Here is a 25255-nt window from a genome sequence, read left to right as displayed (position 1 = left end):
ACTGGTGATATTTTTCATAGTTTTTCGATTCGTATATCGTCAAGCTATCAATATAGAAAAGTTTTTCAAGGAAAACATTTTTTCCCGATCATTACTTTTTGAGATATGAGCGCCTAAAGTTAAAATTTTTGGGAAGAACATTTCAAATTCGGTAAGAAATAAATCCATGAGATTTAGTGTATAAATTCTTCATGGTATAAATGATTGAATAAAACGAAAATTTCCTGAAAATGTGAATTTTTGATAATGTTATTCAATTTACCAAAAATTACCAAAAAAATTTTTTTGGAGTTATTTTTGGTCATTTTTAGCAAATTTAATAACTTTATCAAAAATTAATATTTTCAAAACATTTTTGTTTTATTAAATCAACAATACCATGAAGAATTTATCCTCTGAATCTCATGGATTTATCTCTTAAGGAATTTGAAATGTTCTGTCCCAAAAAATTGAACTTTAGGCGCTCATATCTCAAAAAGCAATGATAGGAAAAAAATGTTTTTTGAGAAAACTTTTTTATTTTGATAGCTTGATGATATACAAATCGAGAAACTTTGAAAAATATCATCAGTAGAAAGTTTATTTTTAGCCTTTGCACAGCCTTAATATAGAGATATGTAACTTATTTTGAATGAAATTCATGGTAAATTTTGGAATGGTTGGCGTAAAAACAAATATTGCCTGCTGGCAATACTGCTGGTTTTATTCTCTCAAAATAATGAGATATTCCAAGTGGATTTCCAGCTATCTGGCTTCTTCTAAACAACTGTCTCTCCACTTGATAAGAAAATTCAAGTTGAATCCAGTTCAGTAAAGTCTTCGTATCAAAATCTTAACTGATCATGTTGAATCATGTTGCAGTTGAAGTTTTGGTGATACCACACAGACATTTCTTACTTCAATTATGCTGCAACTGTACATCTTGAAAAGGTTTATCAATTTGATCAAGCTTTGACTAGATTACACTTTCAGAGAATTCTGTTCATTCTTCAGTCTCCACTTGATAAATAATGAAAATCGCAATAGCATCCACAAGGCGTTCATATACGTCTGAATTTTCTCATGTTACGTTCCACCTGATAAAATCGATTCCACATATTTGTCTCACTATCTCATTTTGTTGAACTCTGAGGAAAATGGTGTTCTGTGCGGACACAATATCATAAATTCCGTCACAGAGCGAACATTCACGAAGTTTCTCCTCCATGGAAACAATAAAAAATTGTACTACACAGCATCGATGTCTGTCTATTCATGAACTGCTACCCATAAAAACTGGCCATGACATGCCTTTTTTGACACCTGGAAATGATCGTCATGTCGTTTTCAATACATTGTTTACTATTGCACTGTTGCTGAAATTCTCTGTTCTCGAATATGTCTCTTGTTTCTATTCAAACAGTATTTCCTTTCAGCTAATATAAAAAAGCCTTTTGTTGCCATTCATATACCTCCTAACCTCATCTACTCCTATCCATTTTTCTATTTCTATTCACATTCATCGATTTGAATTCCAGTGACCAAAGGGAAATAATGTAGACCATTTTTTATATCGTCGTCCAACTCCATAGAAAGTGAGAATATGCTCAATTATTACGTATTATTAGGGTTCAACATGGATCTACGTCATTAAGTATACAGAGTGTCCCACGAAAAGTGTAATAGCCAAAGACCATAGAATCTACATGGAATTTGCAATAGAGAATGTATAGTAGCATTTTCTTATATCGAACTTTTTTGTCGATATCTTTTAAAAACTTTAATAACTAGAAAACTATCATTCAAAATCCAATTCTAAGGATATGGTTAGAAAGAGGAAGAAATTTACAATAAGACTAGTGCAATTTGTTCCTTTGTTTGACCTTCTTGAACTTTTTAAACTATAAATTTTGAATTTAGATGGCTTGAATTAATTTTATAAAATAAAAAAATTAAAATTTATAAAGTTGATTAGAAATTTTCACTCAATTACCATGTGTAACGAATAATATTGAGTTATTTTTCATGAGCGTTCAAACTGTTTGAAATTTACCTTTGAACTCGACCAATGAACATTTCCACCTTTGAGCGCTCATAAAAAGTTCAAAAACGTCAAACGAAGGGGGAAATTGAATGAATCTTATTGGAAATTTCTTCCTCTTTCTAACCATATACATAGAATTGAATTTTGACTAATAGTTTCCCAGTTATTGACGTTTTTGAAAAATGACGAAAAATCTATATAATATCTTGAAAACTAAGGTCGATATAAGAAAATGTTACATTTTTTATTGCAAATTCCATGTAAATTCTATGGTCTTCAGCTGTTACACCATTCTTGGGACACTCTGTATATGAAGAATATTATTTGTTGCAAGTAGTAATATGGAAAAAACGTTGGGAGTATTCACTACCAATGCATCATGCCACAACATCAACGTCTTATCCTTTCAATACCACAATAGCTGTAATATAGTGATTATAAAAAAGGAATTTTTACAGTAAAGATTGCTCTTTCCCTGATAATATGATATCAAGTCTTCTTATCCGGCACAGTAAATTTTTCATAGTCTGCCCAAAATTTCCATCACGACTTTTCCAGGCTTTCACATCGAGAATTGCCGCCAAAAAAACCGCAGATAAGGCTTGAGGGTACACGGACCAGTTAAGAATTCAGGAGATTTTTTCTGAAGGCAGAAGAATATTAAGTTGACTCAGCGCTGTCTCCACAGGACCCACAGCAGTCGAAAAATATTCATCTTTTGATAGAGTTCCATGATCTTAGCAAGAGATTGTGCAAGCAGGCTTGGTGATTGGTTAAGTCAAGACTTTCACTTGACATTTCTTCTTCGCTACTCTCTCATTTCCTTACTTCTCATCGTCTTCCCCGTCTTCCTTTCCTTCCTTTTTACTTTTTTCCTCCTTCTTTTCCTAAATTTTTGTTTTTCGTCTCTACACCATCAGTCCCCTTACATCTATTTCTCGTCTTCTCATCATCGTTTGGCTTTCCATATCGTACCTTATTAATCTTTCTTCAATCACATTACCCTCAATTTTTCACATTACTTTTTCCTCTCCATGAAAAATTTATTGTAGCTCACATTAATAAAGAAATCAAACTCCAATCTAGTCTCTCTCCTTATCCCTTATCGTTTTTTATATCTTCTTAACTTTCATCTAGCCTTCCTTCTTGTTCAGTTTTCTCTTTTTGGTCTCTTTCCACTCTTTTTCTTCTATCAGTCTGTGAATTCTCATTCTTACACTGCTCTTTCTTATATTCCACCGTTTTCTTCTTGCTGTTGCTCATCTTCTGAATTTCCTTCTTTTTGAAATTCTGTCTATTCTTCTGCTTTAGTTATTCGTCTCGTCTGCAATAATAACTCCCACTTCTCCCATTTATATTATTTCATTCATTTTATTCCTCTTCAATTGCGTGACTCCTAAATTTTCAAGTCTTTTCCTCTTCCATTTTCTCCCATTCTAATTCTTCCGTATCCACCCAGAGAGTCGAGAATGTAACATATCAGACATGACATTCTTTTCACTCTGTATTTACAACCCACCATCTTTCTACTTCCTATTCTCGCCTGACATCTTCTTCGCTCCACATTGCTCTTTCTCCAACTGTATCCTTTTCTAATCTTTACATCAGGAGGCCGTCATCACACAACACGAATATGAGAATTGTCTCCCACAGGATCTGCTGACTCCACAGTTTGAGTCTCTCCTGAGAAATGTCACAGAACTGACGTGCAGCTGCGCTTATACCAAAGTGACATCGACTCCAAGAAAGAGAGAATTTAAAGCTCTCAAGAGTCAGTATCTAGGAATAAAATTGGATAATCTGTTGATCTATAACTACGGATGAGTCCTCTAGATATACTTGGAATAACTTGTTGTACAAAAGACGTGTAATAAAGATGTTTCTCACCTTCATACTCTCCATCCATTCTATTTGGTTGTTCTTATTATTTATTAAAGTATATCATTAACTTGGAATCTATAGAAAGAATTACTTTCAAATTTTGCAATTCTATTTTCTATTTCAAATCAAAAGTAACAGAAATTTTACTTCGAATTTTCATTTTTTCTGCCTTAGTCCATGTCCAGTTGTCTACATGATCCTCAAATGCGTGAGAGAGTGATAGAAAAAATGAATTTCAAGTGGTTTCCGAATGACTGGTTGGTGTTTTTGAAGCACAAACTCTGAAATAAGATGAAACTCAGATGACGAGCATAGAAAATGTCGATTATCTGATCTTTATCAGATAAAGCCCATAATCAAGGAAAATTCCTTCATGGATATTATATTATAAACAAGAAAACTAGATAATTATCGGTAGGGAGGTAGTAAAATAATATAAAGATCATATTCATTGAAGTGGATTGGATCCAGATAGAATAAAAATTGAAAAATGTTTCATTGTTGGCAAATCGATTCATAGTTTGAATTCATACATTTTGATTTATTTCGTGACCCATGGTCATTTCCAACCATGATAGCTCCCCAAGCACAGTGCCGAATCAAGCGATTTGATGCCTCTACGCCCAATATTCCATTCACCCCGACTCTAATTATTGGAGTTAATCTCCTAAAACATATTTTTAAAATCCATAGCAGGCATATTTTGTTGATTGTTTGAACACCAGGCAACTTCGTAATTATGACAATTTTTCAAAGAATATGATTGACTTTGTGAATTTTAGAAAAAGTAACTCTAGCGGACAAAGGCAGAACTAACTCAAGACACCAACAACACTATGGGAGTGGCTACGATAATATAAGTCTCGACTCAAAGTTAACGAGCAACGAGTCATTGGACAAGCTTCCAATTTCAATTGGTAGTGAGCTGCGAAGGTAAAATGGCGAATAATCAACCCATGGACCTATCAGACAGCTCCTTGGTTGAGGAGGCGTGGACTACTGAATCAGCCACTCCTACATCAATTCCATGTTATTCTCCTAAGAAGTGTATTCAACAATAAAATTACAATAATTATTATTGAACGAAAATCCCAATTGAATGCTGAAAATCACCCCGAAGAATTCTGCTATTGCAAATATTGAAACAGGGTAGATATTGTTAATAGAATATTACTGTTGTAAATGTTTGCAGTAGCAGAAGCCTTTTAGTTAGATTCAATAATTATTCATTGATTAGCATTTGAACGAATGCAACTGCCGATTTATTTCCATCAATAAAATTAAAATAGTAGGATTATTAATTTATCTGAAGAATAACTAAACTAGGAAAGTTTGAATTCGATTCACAGGTTCAGCTGGACGACGGAGCTGAGTGTTTAAAGAGTATGTATTCACCAGTATATCTTTGGGATTTTAGAACATTTTATAAGATTCTCCAAGTAGACTTTCATAGGTTAGATTCGAGAATTTTGTGGAAGCTGGGCCCAGCACTTGGTTTATCCTTTCAAATTTACATAATTCAGATCATTCCGAGCATTTAGTTCATTTAAATTATTCAAATCCATTTATTTAACCAGATGATTGAGATAATTTTCTAGCTTATGAATTAGTTTTGATATTTCAAACATGCCACAGTCACAAGAATATGAAAGTTGGTATTCTGTGATTACTTGATATATTTGGATAGGAACATCAACTATCAGAGCCAGAAATTCGAAAAGTATTGAAAGACAGAGTTGGTGAGTTGGTTCCAGACGATGAACAAAGTGCCACTTGGTGTGAAGTGGGCCTTTGAACAAGATTCCGAGTGAGATCAAGAGACCGGCTAAGTTTTTCTGTTGGGAAAAGGACAGCAAATGCCGTTGAAAAGGGTTGAAAGGAGCGTTGGGATGTTCAGTCCACTAGAGACGCATAATAAGTTCCGTTCGACTGATCTTCTTCATGCAGGATTTGGTCCGTTCCAAATTCCCCTGTGATATTATCACTAACTTTATCTTTCATCTATCAACTTGAATCCATCCCATGATGGAAAGCTTTGAGTTTTCAATTTGGAATCACCTCAACAGAGAATAATTTTCAATAATTTATATTTTCTCTTTCTCTTAAAGTTAAAGCATCTCTCTCTGATATGGACATAGAGAATATCTCATTTCTGCATAGGGGAGCACATTTCTCTCAATCTCATGTTCGCTTCAACGGAATACGACGAGAAAAGAATTTTTCGAAGACATACTTCGTTTTTACAGAACGTTTTACGTTTTTTATCTTCTCGAATATTAAATTCATAGGAGAGAAATAATGATCAAATTGAACCACAGGAGAATATCAGTTGGATTGAAATCATTTAGGGCGGGTTTCCGAGCTCGGGATTTAGCTAAGTTCTGGACTTTGAACATCTGGAGTCAGAGAAATTGGTTTTCCTAAACGGTGCGTAGTTGCAGTCCACGTTTAAATTATTAAATTTCGAAAAACTTGGAAATTCAACACTGAATAAAATGAAGAGAAAATAGTGCAAATTTTCAGCAATTTAGAATTGTTCAGGAATGTTTCATTTCGTTGGGAAAAACTTTTCCAGTTATATGAGGAAATAAAGATAAAAATTGCGACCACATTCCGTTTCGGAAAGCTAATTTTCTGACCCCAGCTGTTTAAAGTCTAGAACTTAGCTAAATCCCGAGGTCGGAAACCGAAACTTAAGAATGAGTTACGATAACCGATTAAAAAATCCGCTACACGGTATTATGTCAAACCCTTCTCTCAGTATTGAAATAATTCAAAAATCGTTCAATATCAACTTCGTGATTACAAGTCTAGAAATTCCTCATCACAAACAGTGTTTTGTTAGGGAGTAATAGTTAATTATAAGCGTGGTCAAGCTGATAATAGCGCTAATCTGTTGTGGTTGTAACAAGTGAAGCCGCACTAGTGAAAAGCGTGAGAAGCCTGAAAGGTTAGCCGTCAGTTATCCCTCCCAATAGAGCTTCTGTTTTCCTTAGCTGGCCAACTTATATTTTCCCCGGAGACCTCATATCCCCCCCGCGAGACACTCTTCCCTGCAGCATTGTTACCTTCCGAATATTGGTTTTTAGATGGCGCGAAAAAAAGGCCGGACCAAAAACACTTTGCAGCCAGGAATGAAATTCTGAATTTCATTCCTGGTTGCCACTTTACTTCTTGCATCTTGTTATATGCAAATCCAATGTATTGGATTAGCGGAACGCCGTTCTCCTATTGGCTCTAATATCTATGAAAATGAAATGCAAATTGAATTGAGAATCAAGAATGGAGTCAGGGTAGGAAGTTGCCCAGCGATATGCAGTGTGGAAGCTTTGGCGTGATGTGTTTCCGCCCGAATCCCAACTGAGTGGACCGCAGATGGTGTTTCCATTGAATATACGAGCGTGAAATTTGATTTGATGAGTTTTTATAGGAAGATTGTTAATTTGGGAAATTTATTTCCCATGAGTTTCAGTGTTTTTCAACGAAAATTTAGAAATAATCATAACTCCTGCATAAGTGTGTTGGGTCTGCTGGGTCAAATAAGCAAAAATATTATTCTTTTCCAAGTAGCCTATTCCCCTTCTATTGTACATGAAAATGTATGATTTTTCAAAAGTTCTTTTTAAACCAGTAACAGTCCCGTTTCAAGGGACTATCTAGAATTGATTCTCTATCTCATTTTCAACATCCAGGATATGAACTTCAGAAAGATGCACCCTGATAGATAAATATGGCTTATCCTTAACGCAAATTAGATCTAGTGTCCGATATTTTCATTTCAAAACATTTTCATGGGAACTGAAGAATTCCTTGCAGTGATATACTCGTAGTTCACTGTGATAACGCATACATGCACATATTAGGTACCAGAGCTCTAATACCTGCTTGAAGATGAAAAAACTTCCATTATTTGCAAAATTTAGCACATTGCATATTATTTCATATTACATCATTGTCATGATTTGTATGATTGAATGAATCAATATTGATGCGAATTTATTCTGAATTCGATTTCATAGAGTTACGTTCCATATTAATGTTAGGCTCACGTTGTCTTTTTGCTTCAGGGCTATTTTTGAATATAAATCCTAGTACCCTTTTTAAAATATTCCGTCACGACGAAATAATAATTATTAAATTATTTAAATAATTATTTCTGACGAAATATTTTAAAAAAGGTACTCAGATGTTTATTTTTATTTATAATGTTACGTTAACTGGTTGAATAGACTAGTTTCTAATAGGCTGAGTCCCGAAAGTTGGAATGTGCCGCAGAGTAGCATACATAAAGTAGGATAGAATAAGGGTAGAGAGCTGCTTCAACCCAAGCCCAAGCCTAAGCCCATACCAACCGTATAATGCGCGATATATTATTTCTGTCGGCGGCAATTTATTATTGGCCTGTCACGAATGTGATGTACGAGGGAACGGCCACATCTGTTGCAGTCACATGACTTTTTTGACGTAATAACATCCTCTTTTTCACCCCCCAGTTGAAGATGCTAGGTGAATTGAGAGAGATGCTGGGGGAATGGAGAGAGATGATAGGTGAATCTGAGAGAGATGCTGGGGGAATTGAGAAGGTGCAACGGGGACAGAGGAAAGTGAGCATTGTAAAGACCTAAAAAATGCTTATGGATGATTATTACAGATGTGAGAGAGGATGGGAGAAGTGTGTATGTGAATGAAAGTAGAGCCTGAATATTAGTGATACTATGAGGATTGGGAGAAAGAATAGGAAAGCATGAGATAAACGAATTCAATGTTTTTTATTATTACGACGAAATAAAATTTGATCTGATTATAATGTAGACAATGGAGATCGGAAAATTGGGAAGCATGCTATCATATAATGTTACAAATATTTTTTTAACTATATTAGGTTTTTTGCGGAGACGTTTTATATTTGTTTCATTCAAAATTTCATTCCAGATTTGTGAGTAGGTGATGAGAATAATGGTGATATCACAGAACCCACAGGCTCGTTCAGTAGAGTACTGAACCAACGGTAAGAGATTATAAAACTCATACATCATATTTAGCAGATAAGAGTTATTCAGAAGAAGTACAGTATAAGACGCATTTCTTCCATCATGAGCATATTCAATATTGGATAAGAACTGAAATAGTAGTGGGACCACGGCGCGTAGTCCATCATTATTTTAGAACTGAAATTTGAAGCAAGAGAATGAATCGTTAGAGAATTGGAATCCTTATTTCAACCTCAGATAAAATAGTTCTTTATTTATGATTGCATTTATGCAATATAATAGTGTCAAAATGAAAATAAAATAATAGTTCACTATAATCAGTTGAGAAAGCCTTGTACAGAATATGGGTTACTTGAAACTAAATATATTTTCAATTTTTCCTTGAAATCCGCACCATCCTTCTCTTTGAAATCAATCGGTAACTGATTGAAGAACTTAGCTCCCATGTAGTAGGGACGTTTTTCAAAGAATTGTCTTCTATGTTGTTGAAGTGCATACGTTCTTCTCGAGCGTGTATGATATTGAAGTTTGACATATTCATTTTTCATCATTCACTTCATTTTTTAGTTCTTGAGTCACAATACATTCCATTATATAGAGACCATAAACGGTGTGACATTCTGCTCCAGGGAGAGCATGGACAACACAGAAATTGGATAAACGTATGAAGGTTCTCACTTTTGTGGGTACATGAATATATGCCCCTCCGTGTGATATTAGAACTGAGATTGAGGTTATGTCTGTATGACTCAAGATTACCTGATTCTGATTGTTAATGGATATTATGGACCCTGAAGAGGATAACCATATAAGATATTCGGAAAAAATAATATGTAAGCTGTAATAATTACTGAAGTTATTAAGATAAATTTTGTACGTGTCACATACAAGGTGACAGATAAAGAGATTTTTTATTTGGTCAGAGTCAACGGCGGTATACTGATAAACACACCTTGATCTCTTATATGGACCGAGAAATTTGTAGGTTATCCCAAATTTGGGATTGGAATATTTCAATTGTAATGAGCTTAAATAAAGCAATCTTGAAACTATTACCTGTTTGTTGTTCTGATAAAGAGCCAATGCAACCTGAACAAAGATATAGATCACAAATCCATGTATGATTGTGTCTCTCACCGCTATCAGAATTAATAATGAGTACTTTATTAAATAAATATAATTTCTGAAAAGAGGTTCGAGTACAGAATCTAATCCTATCAGTGTTGGGTTACATTGACCTAAATCCTGCAAAATGCCGCATACACTGTTTAATTTAGTCTGGAAATTATGAGCTAGGCTACCGACAGCGACCAACGTGAGAGCAAACGTAAGCAAAATTATATTGATTAATTCTGCAGTGATCAACTGAAACATTAGCAACCATCTACAACTTTCCACTCAATTAATTTCCTGACTTGTTTCACTGACCATATGAGGTCTACCAAAATACCAATGGTAACGTGTCAAAGAAGATATTAAGGTTTTAGAAAGGAAACGAACTGGAAGATATGCTCAGTTATTTCAATATATTATATAAATATTAGATTTGCAGCAATACAAGATAAGCAGATAATAATTTATAATTTTCAAGTGAATAGTGGTCATCAGTATAATGTGTTCTGGTTCAACTATATTAGGTTTTTTGCGGAGACATTTTAGATTTGTTTCATTCTAAATTTCATTCCAGATTTGTGAGTAGGTGATGAGAATAATGGTGATATCACAGAACCCACAGGTTCAGTGGAGTACTGAACCAACGGTAAGAGATTATCAAACTCATACATGACATTTAGCAGATAAGAGTTATTCAAAAGAAGTACAGTATAAGACGCATTTCTTCCATCATGAGCATATTCAATATTGGATAAGAAGTGAAATAGTAGTGGGACCACGGCGCGTAGTCCACCATTATCCTAGAACTGAAATTTGAAGCAAGAGAATGAATCGTTAGAGAATTGAATTCACAAAAAATCTTATTTCAACCTCAAATAAAATAGTTCCTCATTTATGATTGCATTTATGCAATATAATAGTGTCAAGATGGAAATAAAATAATAGTTCACTATAATCAGTTGAGAAAGCCTTGTATAGAATATGGGTTAATTGAAACTAAATATATTTTTAATTTTTCCTTGAAATCCGCACCATCCTTCTCTTTGAAATCAATCGGTAAGTGATGGAAGTAATTAGCTCCCATGTAGTGGGGACGTTTTTCAAAGAATTGTCTTCTATGTTGTTGAAGTGCATACGTTCTTCTCGAGCGTGTATGATATTGAAGATTGACATATTCTTCATTCTTTAGTTCTTGAGTGAGAAGACATCCCATTATATAGAGACCATAAACGGTGTGACATTCTGCTCCAGGGAGAGCATGGACAACACAGAAATTGGATAAACGTATGAAGGTTCTCACTTTTGTGGGTACATGAATATATGCCCCTCCGTGTGATATTAGAACTGAGATTGAGGTTATGTCTGTATGACTCAAGATTACCTGATTCGATTGTTAATGGATATTATGGACCCTGAAGAGGATAACCATATAAGATATTCGGGAAGAATAATATGTAAGCTGTAATAATAGCTGAAGTTATTAAGATAAATTTTGTACGTGTCACATTACAAGGTGACAGATAAAGAGATTTCTTATTTGGTCAGAGTCAACGGCGGTATACTGATAAACACACCTTGATCTCTTATATGGACCGAGAAATTTGTAGGTTATCTTAGATTTGGGATTGAATATTTCAATTGTAATGAGCTTGAATAAAGCAATCTTAAAACTATTACCTGTTTGTTGTTCGGATAAAGAGCCAATGCAACCTGAACAAAGATATAGATCACAAATCCATGTATGATTGTGTCTCTCACCGCTATCAGAATTAATAATGAGTAATTTATTAAATAAATATAATTTCTGAAAAGAGGTTCGAGTACAGAATCTAATTTAATCAGTGTTGAGTTACATTGACCTAAATCCTGCAAAATGCCGCATACACTGTTTAATTTAGTCTGGAAATTGTGAGCTAGGCTACCGACAGCGACCAATGTAAGGGCAAATGTAAGCAAAATTATATTGATTAATTTTGCAGTGATCAACTGATACATTAGCAACCATCTACAACCTTCCACTCAATTAATTTCCTGACTTGTTTCACTGACCATATGAGGTCTACCAAAATACCAATGGTAACGTGTCAAAGAAGATATTAAGGTTTTAGAAAGGAAACGAACTGGAAGATAATATGCTCAGTTATTTCAATATATTATATAAATATTAGATTTGCAGCAATACAAGATAAGCAGATAATAATTTATAATTTTCAAGTGAATAGTGGTGATCAGTATAATGTGTTCTGGTTCAACAATATCAGACATGTACAATTTATAATTTGATAATTATTTATAAATCAAAAGAAAATAATATGATAAAATGATAGTTACAGGGTTGTGAGTTCTGCTTTGGAATAGCTTGATCGATAAACAGATTATAAATTAATTTAAATTTAATGATGATTATTATAACGTAGATTAACGTTGAATTTTCCCTGATTGCAATCTGGTCATGACCATTAATTTTCTCGAGAATTTATATCACTTATGAATAATTGTAGATGGGGCCCCAATTTATTTACAAGAAGAATAACTCACGCACTCTGTTTCCTTTTCCTTGGTTCGCAAATAATTATTCTTCTGCCATGTGCTGGATTTTCTGGCCTCCAAGTGGAACGTGTTACTGGTATTATTACTCGGCGATTCATGTAGATTCAATCGGGTATTTTACGTTAATGACTATTTTTACAGACAAAAGGAACTTTACAATTATTAACATCAACTTATCAAACACAACCATTAAAAAACATTTTACGTAGAATTTTTCAACAAAATGCAAGTTTACTAGGAACGTGTGACTAGGGCAAGGTCAGTGCTAGCGGAGAATTCTTCTTCCACAAATTAAGCTTACAATTCTTTGAATCTCTCTGTTTCTAATTTGCATAAGACAATAATTGCTATTAGCAATATTAGCTGAGTGACGTAGTGCACACGTCATATTTTTATGAAAAATAGTTTCTTTATTTACATTCAATTCCCTGACTTACAAGACCTATAAATGCGATTTTAATATAATAATTTCATAATTAATATAATAAGTAATAAGAACTCTCAATTTATTTACTGGAAGAGACTGATTCAATCTGATATTGTTATCAGTAGCGGTAACGTTGATAATTATTTCATTTAGAGATAGTTTGCTGCTTCTGCCTTGATTTTTCATAATATAATTTACGGAGACTAGATTTTTAAGTAGCCACGATAGAGGATCGTCACAACGGTCAAGATGTTGAAGCTTTTGAATCTCCCTCGAACAGACTCTTTGAATATATTAATCATGTATCAAAACATCTCATAAATCATATTAACTCAATATTTTAATTCATTTAATTTTCAAAAGCTCTGATTAGAATCAATTAAATTTACCAAACTTCTTGTACAATTGTCATATCACAATGTATATAATTGCCATACAATCGTTGTAACAATGTTAAATTGTCATAAAACAGCACAAGGTTACCTTATTTTTTCTCTCCCTATCATTTTGATGATGTACTAATCGTGTGAATGGATGAATGAATAAATAATACAATGTTGTTCAAAGAGCTGAAAATTCTTACCATCAAGTTCAGGTTCGTTCGTTTTTCAAGTAGAAGATGGAACGAGAGAATTCCAAAAATATCCTATTTTGATCTCTGCTTCAAGTATTAATGAATGAATAGTAGACTATTTCTATTTCAGCATTTTTATTGCGGATGATGCTGACAAAAGCTTTTCGCTTGTGCGTGGGCAATTAAAAGTGCGTGGGCAATATTGAAAGTGCGTGGGTTACTTGATGAGATGATCATATATGTTCAAGGCCGGCAGGTGGGGGATTCGAACCCATGAACAAAGCAGTGCTAGCAGACCGAAGGTTGTAACCAGATAGAATAACAAAACTATAATAGAACTTTCTATCCTATCCTCACTGGTTGTAGCACTCCAAACCACTAGACCAACCTGGCTGGCAAATACAAGATGTATGTTCTGGTATACCATAAACTGTTGATCTGATGTATTCTCTTGTTTCCAGTTTCAGCGAACTGGCAGGAATGTTGCGCATTGTTGGTTGTTGCTTTACCTTCAACAACTTGAACAACTTGTACTGCAAGTAGGTCTTTCAAGTTCGATAAATACTTGGAGTGGCCACATTCTGCAAATTTACCAACATGCCACTCTAGCAACTCTTGTCCTTCATTTAATTCTGAGATTGCCCATTTTCCTCGTATAATCCTCTCCATGTTATGTTTGCTCTATTCATTATTCTCTCTCCAGCAGGTTCAACTCTGCTCCTTCATTTTCTCAAGTGCTGCAGCACTACACTGCTCACTAAATAAACGGTAAACAAACATCTAGATCCATTCACAAAGTAAACAAGAGAATGTCGAGGAGTTGACCCCTCCTTTATCAAACTTCGCCAAACTTCTACTCCTACACCAATCTATGAGTCTCATTGTTTTTCTTAAGACTCGCACCAGCAGGTTTATTTTGAGATAGGTATTGTTAATACTTTGTGTTAAAGCGGAAGATATGATAGTATGTCACTCATAACTCAATTATTCATCATCACTCATTTATTCCAATCATCAATCATTCATTCACTCTTCAATAATTGATTCGTTTATATCAGTATAATTATATTTTCCATCAATAAGATATCACGAGGGAAATGGGATGGAATATTTAAATTACTTTACTAAAAAAACATCAACTCAATTTATAGATTGTGGATTCTTTGGACCCCTGTCCTCTGTATGTGATTTCCAGATCTTCAGATTATGTCTACAGACTATTACCATTTCCAATAGAACAATAGATTTTCAATAGAGGAAATAAGATTATGGGTTTCTTGATACTGTCCTAGTGAAAATATGAATATCACAAGTACCTATAGAATAGCCTCGATTACAATAACATCTACACACAGATGGATAGTCTATTATGGAGATTCTAAAATATGTTGTATATCATTGTATTTCATATTCGTATAATATGTTTTTCTGGAAAATGAATTTGAATTTGAATTTTTCCTCTCAACGCACCTCCCCATGAACCAATAGGTTTGATTATAATTATGGAATACTGAAGAGAAGATGAATAAAGAAATAGACTTGAATAGCCTAATCCATGATGACGATTATTATGATGATAATCATACATTGAGAAATGCGGAAGGTGAAGGAGTAATCCAGAACTACAAGTACCTTCTAGTTCAGTTGAGTTCCACTAACAAACACTTGAAATTCCTAGTTCTACGCTCCACTTTCCAATAAAGGCAGTAGCGCTCTTTGTCAAAACTGCGCCGGCTTTGTGATTACAAATTAGTTCACGTGCGTTCAGCTCAGCACTCATTGTTCGCGCACGAGTGCGGGGGAAGAAAGATGCTCTCAGACATATGCGATGCGTGCCTCATTCGAGGAGGTGCTGAGGAGGGACTGAGGAGGGGCTGAAGAGCTGCTGAGGAGCGGCTGAGGAGTAATGAGTGCTCAGTTGTCTGAGGTCTTTAATTACCCGAGCTATGCGTGATCTCCCAGAGGACTGTTCAGACACTTGGTGCAACTCCGCTGAGTTTCGCAAGTCTAGGATTCTGCTAAGTCTCCTAATTATTTCCCCAATTAACACTACGTCATGTTGTAAGTTAAAAAGGAACTTGATACTGCTCCGCTGAGTGCTGTCTTTTTGAAACATCAAAGAGAAATCTGGAAGGAATGTACTTGTGACAGAGGGTCATCGCACTTCTCTCCCTCAGCTTGGAGAAATCCCCCAACTTGGATGGAGGGTTAGATTAGAGTTCTTTATTTATGTATGTAACAATATTCACTAGCTTATGAACTTATTTATATTATAAATAAATAAATAAATAACCCGTTTATTGCTTTCTTGAACAATTACAACAAAAATTCAAAATCAAAAGCTATATACAATTCAAAAGGCAATAATCAGCAGATGCTGGGGTATAATTATCCTTTTCCATAGAAGGATAAAGTGTTGTACGAGTGCATTTAGTAAAGATTTCTTTCATCTCCTTCATTTAAATCCTTGTAGAGCCAGACTTGTTTGAATACGTTTTTCATTCTCTCCCATTCCATCCTTCCTCTTGCTACTCTCTGCCACGTCGCTCCGCCGCATACTCTCCTGAATTCTTCGTCCCATCTGTACGGAGGCCTTCATCTGCTTCTGCTCAGCGTGCGTGGGTGCCAGTCGAGTATTGTTTTGGTCCATCTTCCATCCGTTGTCCTTGCGATATGGCCTGCCCAATTCCATTTTCTCTCCATTATCATTCTACCTACATCTTCAATTCTTGTTTCATTTCTGATCCATATTTTGGTTTTCTCACCTATTCTTTTCACTCCTATCATTATTCTTTCCATCGATCTCACACTTGTTCTGAGTTTCTTGATTATTTTCTCATTGAGAGTCCACGTTTCGCAGCCGTATAGAATTGCTGGTAGAATACATGTTTGAAGTAGGCGTCTCTTGCTTTCCATGGAAATATTAGATCTGAAGAGATAGCTGTATTTCTTGAACATTGACCAACCTATTGCCACTCTTCTAGTAATCTCTCCCCATTGTCCATCTCTCCCTATTCTCTGTCCTAAGTAGATGAAGTGTTCAACTGCTTCTATTCTTCCGTCTTCGGTATCTAATACTCTCTCGTTGCTTTCACTGTTATAGATCATTACTTTTGATTTATAAAAATTTACTTTCAATCCAACCTTTTTTGTTACTTCAATCATTTCCTTCATCATTCTACATACTTCTTCGGTGCTATTTCCTATAATAACAATATCATCGGCGAATTTCAATGTATTCAATTTCACCCCATTGATGTTGATTCCTTTTTCCTGCCATTGTAATTCTTATTTATATTGAATGACAGTATTGATAATTTATTCAAGGAATTTTACTAGGTGTAAAAAATTAATCAATGAGAATAAAGATTGATTACAATTAGAATGACGATAATATAATGTTGTGATGTAGCTTCATAAATCAGTGGTGCTTCAACAAATAATTGTCGATTCTCTGAAAAGGATATAAAATTCATATTCTTCCCAACAACACACGACCGGGAAAGAGAGAACTTGGAACTGTGAGAGGAGGATGATATGGAATTTACGAGTTGTTTACAGTAATCGAGAGAGGAGGAGTTCTCTTACTATTTTAGAAGGTATTATCACTAGCTTGAAAATTGAAATGCTTTTCCTCAGCTTAGACTCACTCATAAAACCATGGACATTTTGATTGGTTATTCTATGGCAAAAGAGAATGTTAACAATACGCTAAATTAATATGGCTTCGGTTGATAATGTTTTAGTTCACTTCTTTGTATGAAGCTCAGTTGTACTGAAGTACTATACAGTATTGGTGAAAATTATGGAAACTGCTTAATATTTCCTCTACAAGGATTGTTTGACAGTAGGTTTCGTTGGGTACCCTATTCGAATTGAAAAACTCATTTTCTGTGTATTCAAAATTTTGGTCTGCCATATTGGAATCACCATTTCCAAGCCAACTCCATTTTGTTTAATCGAAAAGTGGTCATTTGTAACATTATTTCCTTTACCTTATACCTTATTCGCGGGTTTTTACAGCCTTCCCGGCCGTTTCCCGCACTCAACACGCCATCTGCCTCTATCTCTCCATACGTCTTGTTGGATGCCTCTGCTCTCCATGGCCTCTTCTATGTTTTGCTGCCAAACCGTTCGTGGTCGTCCTCGTTTCCTCCTCGCAGCCGGAATTCACTCATATATCTTCTTTGGTATGCGACTGGAGCTCATTCTTCTGAAATATCCTTACCACTGGAGTTGTTTCTCCTCCAGCTCATCCACCACTGACCTCCAATGTCATATTCCTCCTTATAACTCATTTTTCGCCCTATCTATGAAGGTCTGCTGGCAACATCTCTAGTAATTCATGATTTCGATATAGGATTCTAAGAGACAATGATTTCAATGATTTAGCTGAACCCGCACATCGATATATTGAACAGTTTCGAAGTAGTTATCCACATTAAAAGATACTAATAAAGCATCGAGCTGTTTCAATAATTTTCACCAACTCTCTATAGCTACAGCATATATGGCATAAAATTTAGTTGAATCTTCAACCATCATAATGAACCACTAAATATTATTATACTGATAAATAGGCTGTAAATAGTCAATAGAAATTGACTTCAAAAAAATCTGGTGTGGCGCACTCACACAACTTTCCTTGCCGTTATGAAAATTGATCGCGTGCCGCTAGTGTTCCCGCGCATCTCAAGTCTACTATTCAAAGATTTGAGCCAGCTGGTGACAGGGTAATAACGCTGGAGACACACGAGGTCTGCTATCTCTTCATAGTGAATCATATAATAGAATCAACAGTTTGCAATTGCATAATCACATTTTCTCGAATTTCGAGCTTATTTTTAATTTTAGGTGAAAATGTTGCTAAACATTAATGTAGAGATTCTTATGCTCAATCTTTTCCACTCTGAATTTTTTGTTCAAATTGTATCTGAAGCCTGATAATTGAGAATCTAGAATCAAAATTCGTATAGATGGGGTGGAGCTCCTGAAATTCTTACAGATATGGGACTTGTGGCAGTTGATAGAGCTTATCCATGACTATTTTAGGTATAACTTTAATTGAAATCGTTGGAGCCGTTTTTGAGAAAATCGCGAAAAACCCTGTTTTTGACAACATTTTCGCCATTTTAGCCGCCATCTTGAATCGCATTTGATCGAACTTGTTCGTGTCGGATCCTTATATTGTAAAAACCTCACGTTCCAAATTTCAAGTCATTACGTTAATTGGGAGATTAGATATCGTGTACACAGACGCACATACACTCATACACACACACACACACACACACACATACAGACCAATACCCAAAAATCACTTTTTTGGACTCAGGGGTCCTTGAAACGTATAGAAATTTAGAAATTGGGGTACCTTCATTTTTTTCGGAAAGCAATACTTTCCTTAACTATTTGTAATAGGGAAAGTAAAAATAACTTATTCTCGAGTTTAATCTATTAAATTAACCACATTACACGGTGATCTGTGAATTATTGTCATATGACTCCTCACATTCAGCTGGACTATCAATAAATGTAATGCGACATGAATGGATAATCACTGACCACACGCTCTTCAAACCAAAATTCAATTCAGGATTAGTGATTGGTCACTCATAATTCTCATTTCGGACCAAACTGTTGGCGTGAATCAATGAAACACCCCCTTCCCCACAACACCAGGGAGCAAAATGTGCACCACTATTGTAATGGACCATTAGCTCATTCATCCAGTATCCAAACAGAATGGAAGAGGACTCAACAGCTCGCCATCACACACTCTCTCTTCATCTGTATGTCTATCTCTAGCTCTCTCTATCTTCCTATCTCCAAATTTACATTTCTCTCTCTCACTCTCTAGATCTCTCCCTCTCTCTCTTTTCCAAGCACTAGCACTGTCATTATTTGGCGAGTTCTCGGTCTTTGCCGTTGCTGATATGGGGTGATGAAGGACGACTATGTTTGTGTGGACACAACTAGTCTTGTCCTTGTCACTCCTGCGTCAAATTTCACCGCCCCCTCTTATCAACATGATCCCCCCTGAACCCCTTGAACCCCCCCACCCAGGGCGCCCACCCCGTTTGTCAGTACTGACCACGTGATGGGATTCCAAAGACACAGTGTGTGTGTGATCAACGCCTCTACCAAACAAGCAATGCTGTTGACATGCTCTGTTTTAGCAAGGATTTAAGTTGTGCACTATTTTCGAGCCTCTACAGGCGCTGTTTGCTCGGCTGACTATTTGCATTGCGTTCAGCGAATTAGGCTCGGCATCGATCCTAGCCCAGTGATCGATTGGCTATTTCATTCGAGAACTATTTGAAGCTAATCGTATTCAAGTGAATAGAAAACATGAACTGATAACTAGGCCTACTCCCCTTTTTTAAAAATTTCAGCTTGTAAAAAAAAATTAACAATTCCATTGAGATTTGAACCACTTGCAAATTTTCATGGAGATTGAATCATAAATATGAGTTTCAATATTTGATATATGCAAAATACATGGGTGAAATAATTGTCTCAATAACCGATCTACAGTGCTGATATCTCATAAGAAGCAAATTCAGAAAATGTGATAAGTGTAGTTTCAATTGATGTATTGAGAATTAAATCTCAATAAAAGTTCTATATAGTTGTTGATATGCATCATGTTCGAGAGTCAGCATAATATAATGATATCATTTATCTGCCTTGTAACCTGCTTTGATAAATTTTTATTCCTCTGGATTGTTTTTGAGAAATTGAAGAGAATTGATGATATTCCACATTATAATATAATATTAAGATAATTCTCCTTCATGTTGATAGTAGTTTGTAAGCCCGTCCGGGCTGGACAACTCACTCATAGACTATTGTAATGATTTTGGAATCCGAAACTTGTAATGATAAATTATAGTGAATCATCAAGACTTTATATTTCACTTCATATGAGTGAATAATTAAGAATCAAACCTCAAGACAAGCGCGTTCAATATGTTCAATTATCCCTTCAACAAGGTTTTCATATGGTACCATTCTTGGTTGTTAACAATATTGAATGTTAGTTAACCCACTGAATTGGTATGATAAATTGCATCTACCGGGTTGATTAATCTTGAATCAGCCGGTTGCTGATGGCGAATCACTTGACATTATGATGATTTGTGATTAAAATTAATCTCGCTTGATGCAGAATGAGGGAAAACATGGAAGCTCGAAGCCAAGAGGCGTTGAGAGGTGGTAACCTGAAACATCAGTTGCCGTTCACCCCATGCACCCTCTTTTTTCTTTCCTCATCTCTTATTGACAATTTGATACCTGACCATTCTGAAAAATTCGAATAATCTGGTTAGTGGCAATTTTGTTTAATTTTCATCAGGTGCTGCTCCAAATCCAAATAGTAGCACCTGCAGCAACGGCTGAATGAGAAAAAAATTGGGGATTGAGGTTTGGTTCCTCTTTTCGCTCAACCATCAGCACGCATAAAATGTAAAACACATTTAAAGTCTAAGCGATCCTGTTATGTTTTTGAAAACGGAAACGTTGCGTTATCGCTTGATGGCGATCGAGAGGGAATCGCGCTGCGAGAGAGATAGAGAGTGATTGTTTGTGAGGGCGGGAAAGAGTGAGAGTGAGAGAGTGGGATGTTTGCCCGTTTGACGCGCGATTTTAGACGACAGAAAGATGAGGAGAAAAAAATGGTGGTCGGGATAAACGGCAACTGATGGCGATTTTCCGATTCCCAGGCCTCACACAGTTTTCCCCCGACCGAAACCCTTTCGGGGATTTTTATTGTTTGCGTCATACCCTTTGCCAGTTAGGGGAAAATGACGAATAGGTTTATATAGGATTGAGGTGTGAGTTTCCCCATCCAATAGCAATCGTTGTCGTTGGTGTATCGGGCTCAGTGTTAGGCTTTGAGTTTATTGAGGAAAACTTTAAATATTTCCTAATTGCTACTAAGTTTTTATTGGTTAGTATGCGAATATTGTTGATATTATGAGTTATGTTGGAAGAGTTCATGAGTGGCTTTATCAAAAACGTGAATTTTAATATCTGTGAACACATTTATTCATGAATTCACAACAGCACTATGATCTAATAAAGTCAATAATTGGGAGAGAATTAAAACCATTAAACTAAAACTTTTCTTTCCCAAATTTTGACACTTGTAGTCCAAATAAGGTTATGTTTGCAGTTCTTACAATTATCACCTAAATTGTCAGGCTCAACGGTTGAGGAAATCTAGTGATGTATATCACAGTTCAACAAAAATGATGATGAATACAGGCACCTCCACACATGAAAAATCGGCCCAGTCCGGCAAAAGACCTTCATTAAGGCCTCAAGGCCGATCTCTCACGTGTGGATCAAGCTAAGAGGTCAACACAGATATAGCCAATGATATTAAATATTGGCTCTCTATCAGTTATAGGCTATTTCTGTGTTGGCCTCAGGATTTGCTTCACATTTTACAGTTTTGATTTGTTATAATAGACAGTTTGTCAAATTTGACAGCATGATCGATATAGACAGCCTGGATTGTCAAGTTCTATAGGAAAATTCTGTTGACTCTATTATTCACATAACATAAAAAAAATTCAATTTATTTTGTAAATCAATAACAATACAATAGATACAATCTATGATTTATGAATAATAAAATAATACAACTCAAATTCCAATGACGACAGTTACTATCGATAATTGCAGTGCACACTTACAAATCATAGCCGGCTTGTTCATGTTCAAATGTCTTGACCGAGTTTGGTGAAACCGGGCATAAGAAATAGCCTACAAAATGGGAAATGACTTCACTGTAACTAATTCTTGAAACTATTGTACTGTTGAACCTTGAAAAAGAATTGACAATTTTTTATGTTGAAAAATCTATAAAAAATACTGCACTACTGAAGTTTCTTTGAAGTTAAACAAGAATAATTGATTTATAAAGGAATATGTATGTCAATGTCACAACATCTTCTTCTAAGTAGAGAGTTCCTCTCAAACTAGAATATCATACAAATTGAATTGTCAAACTGAAGTTGAGACCCAAATTACTTTGTGACTAACACACAATAGACATGTCTTCTTACGTTAGTCAGTGGCAGAGTCTGGAGTAGGGGACGTTATAATAAAATTAACAAGAAGGAACAAAACAAAGTAGAGACTCTTCAACTGTGTTTGAAAGAGTAAAGACTCGCTTCTGGATGAGGGGAGCGACAAGCTGAATGAAATTTGCCAACTTCAGACATCATACGAAACTATTCTTGTAGCGACGCGATTGTGTAGCAGCTGAGCTGAGGTCTCTCTCACTCCCTTTCATTCTCAATCTTTCTCTCTCTCTTGCTCGGATCTTGACTTAATTAAAATTCCAGCTAAATGCATTTAGTCGCACGTCGTATTCAACTGAAAGCTGTTTCTGCCCTTACAAGACACATCAAGAAGTTTGAATGCATACTTCCCTGTCGCTTACAAAGTACACATCCAGAGTTTTGTAACGGGAGCTCAGTGTATTAACATCAATTGGATTTGCACATTTTGAAAGGCATCTGCTGGCTCGTATTAGCATGTCGGTGGCGGATGATGGATGTTGTGATTATCTTTGACGGTTGACTTGGCTTGCAATCCAGACAGAACTGATTGTGATATGCTGCAATATTAATATAATTCTGCTTTGATATATGATTGACTGGGAGACCTGATCCTGACTTCAAACACATTCGATATTACTCGTATGAATAGAATTGATTGAGTTTATAATATATTATTAGGGGATTTTGTTGATCGGAAAGTATGGGCTTGAAGTATCAATTTTTTAGACTCTTTACTGAATTTGAAGAGTGGAGTTAAAACAATTGTATATTAGAATTACAATGTTATTTGATATCATTGATGCGTTCATGCTACAGTGTGAACTATTTGAGGGATATAAAGATTTCAAGTGATGGTATACGAGGGTATATAAGGTATGGTATATAAGGGTATACGAGGAATAGTATTCGTACAATCCATTTTGTTCATGAATGAGTTATAACATTTTTGTACATCATCCATGACTTGAGGCTAGTTAACAATATCAAAGTTATGGTTTAAAGATAATGATTATTTGAAGTATTTGATCAACTTTTACAAATAATACGATAGAATTCAATAGCTTCAAATTGATAGAATTCAATCCACCTTTAAACCATAAATGATGATTCGCAATCCAATTGAACTTTACTACTCAATTTAATGATTTTAAAATATTTAAATAATATAATGTAGTGATTCACTTTGATGAGTTTCCTAATAAGTACTTATTATTTTTCACAGGTAAGAATATCTCCCTGACTTTCATCATAGACTAAGTAAACAGGTAAACAGGTTAGATCTGTGCATTCACCTATGGCTACATTGGATGGTTCATCAAAAACACCGATAATACTGGTAAGATAATATATTTCAATGGTTTAATATTTCAATTTTTCATAACGAATTTTATTATGATGTGTAGTTTTCATCCGAGCCCATATTCGATAAATAATTCTTGGAATCGATTACATAGACCAGTTATTTAAAAATTATTCACTCATACTATTTGTAAGTATTTTAACTCATACGGTACTAGGCGCGATCATCTATTGAAATCACTCAAGAAACGGTAAACAGTCCGCTATCAGAAACTATATTTATACGACCGTCGACCGGTATTGTAGCTACTACGACGATCATTCTGTACAAAATAAAGGTTCTTCTTCACAAAATGCTGGTTCAATGTATAAAATAACGGATCTCGTGCGGAGCACGGGTTACCTGCTAGTTATCAAACAAGTGCAATATTTCAATTACCAATTTGAAATACATTTCACAATATTATGTGAAATATTATTCCTATTATTCATATTGCTCGCTGATGAAATGATTTTCTTGATAAAAACATGCTTGAGTCCAGTTTGATTCCACGTGCTGAAATTTTAGCAAAGGTTCAACGTCTTCGAAGCTCTAGACATTAGGCCTACATCGGACCGTTCCAAGATTAATGGTTTAAATGGTCGAAAGTCCGCTACGATTTGCATATGACAATCAGAAGCTATATATTCCTCTAAAGAAAAAAAATGAGAACAAGGGAATATGATGCAGGAAAGAGAAGAGGGATGTGAGGCTGCTGAAAAAGGGATTCAAAGGGAATGAGGATGAAGAGAGCAAGTAGATCGGGCTTCTAAAGGTGAGAGAAAGTGAGGAGGATCGAGAATGGAGAATACGACACAGACAAAAAAAAGATATGAAAGGAGGGAGATGAGAGAAAAAAGTGAAAAGGAGAGGTGGACAGTGAATGAAAATGTTTCTTTTCTCAACTTCAATAATTATTAAATTTTGCCTCAAATTCCAATTATGCGATCAGGTCTACAGTTAGTTTGTTCTTAGCCATGTTCTATCAGTTTGATGATTTTCTCATTTCTACGATAATTCAAAAAAATCATCGTATGAATAATTATACTGTCTGAGTAATAGTCTGAATTATACATGAATCATACATAGTCATATACATGACTATGCATATGAATACATAGTCTGAGAAAATAGTAGAATGTTTTATGTGTGATAAAAGAACTGTGCCATTTGCACAATGCCAGAGAACGAAATATCTTCTGATACTAGATTACATCCGAATGAAGTCTCGTTTGTCACAATGTGGTTCATTTCGAGTCTAATCCACCAGTTGATTTAATTTA

General features: G+C 35.2%; 2 protein-coding genes across 2 annotated transcripts in view; one reads left to right on the top strand and one right to left on the bottom strand.

The window, feature by feature from the left end:
• The window catches only part of LOC111044919, a 310482-nt gene that overhangs the window by 55665 nt on the left and 229562 nt on the right, over positions 1-25255 (top strand). The gene's annotated exons all lie outside the window — the stretch shown is intronic.
• LOC120353250 lies at positions 15935-16620 on the bottom strand. Its single transcript, XM_039436190.1, has 2 exons — positions 16369-16620; positions 15935-16237 (listed from the first exon to the last, which is right to left on the bottom strand). The coding sequence occupies exons 1-2, from the start codon at positions 16515-16517 to the stop codon at positions 16015-16017; spliced, it is 372 nt and encodes a 123-aa protein (XP_039292124.1). The 5' UTR covers positions 16518-16620; the 3' UTR covers positions 15935-16014.

The sequence above is a fragment of the Nilaparvata lugens genome, chromosome 10, assembly GCF_014356525.2.
Source record: "Nilaparvata lugens isolate BPH chromosome 10, ASM1435652v1, whole genome shotgun sequence".
NCBI classification, from domain to species: Eukaryota; Metazoa; Arthropoda; class Insecta; order Hemiptera; family Delphacidae; genus Nilaparvata; species Nilaparvata lugens.
The sequence above is the reverse complement of the archived record's forward strand: the minus strand, read 5'-3'. Positions and strand labels throughout refer to the sequence as shown.

Coding starts and splice junctions, on each gene's coding strand:
- LOC120353250 (XM_039436190.1), bottom strand. CDS start 16,517: ATGTTCAAGAAATACAGCTATCTCTTCAGATCTAATATTTCCATGGAA. Junction 16,238..16,368: donor ATCAAGAAACTCAGAACAAG/TGTGAGATCGAT, acceptor GGAATTGGGCAG/GCCATATCGCAAGGACAACG.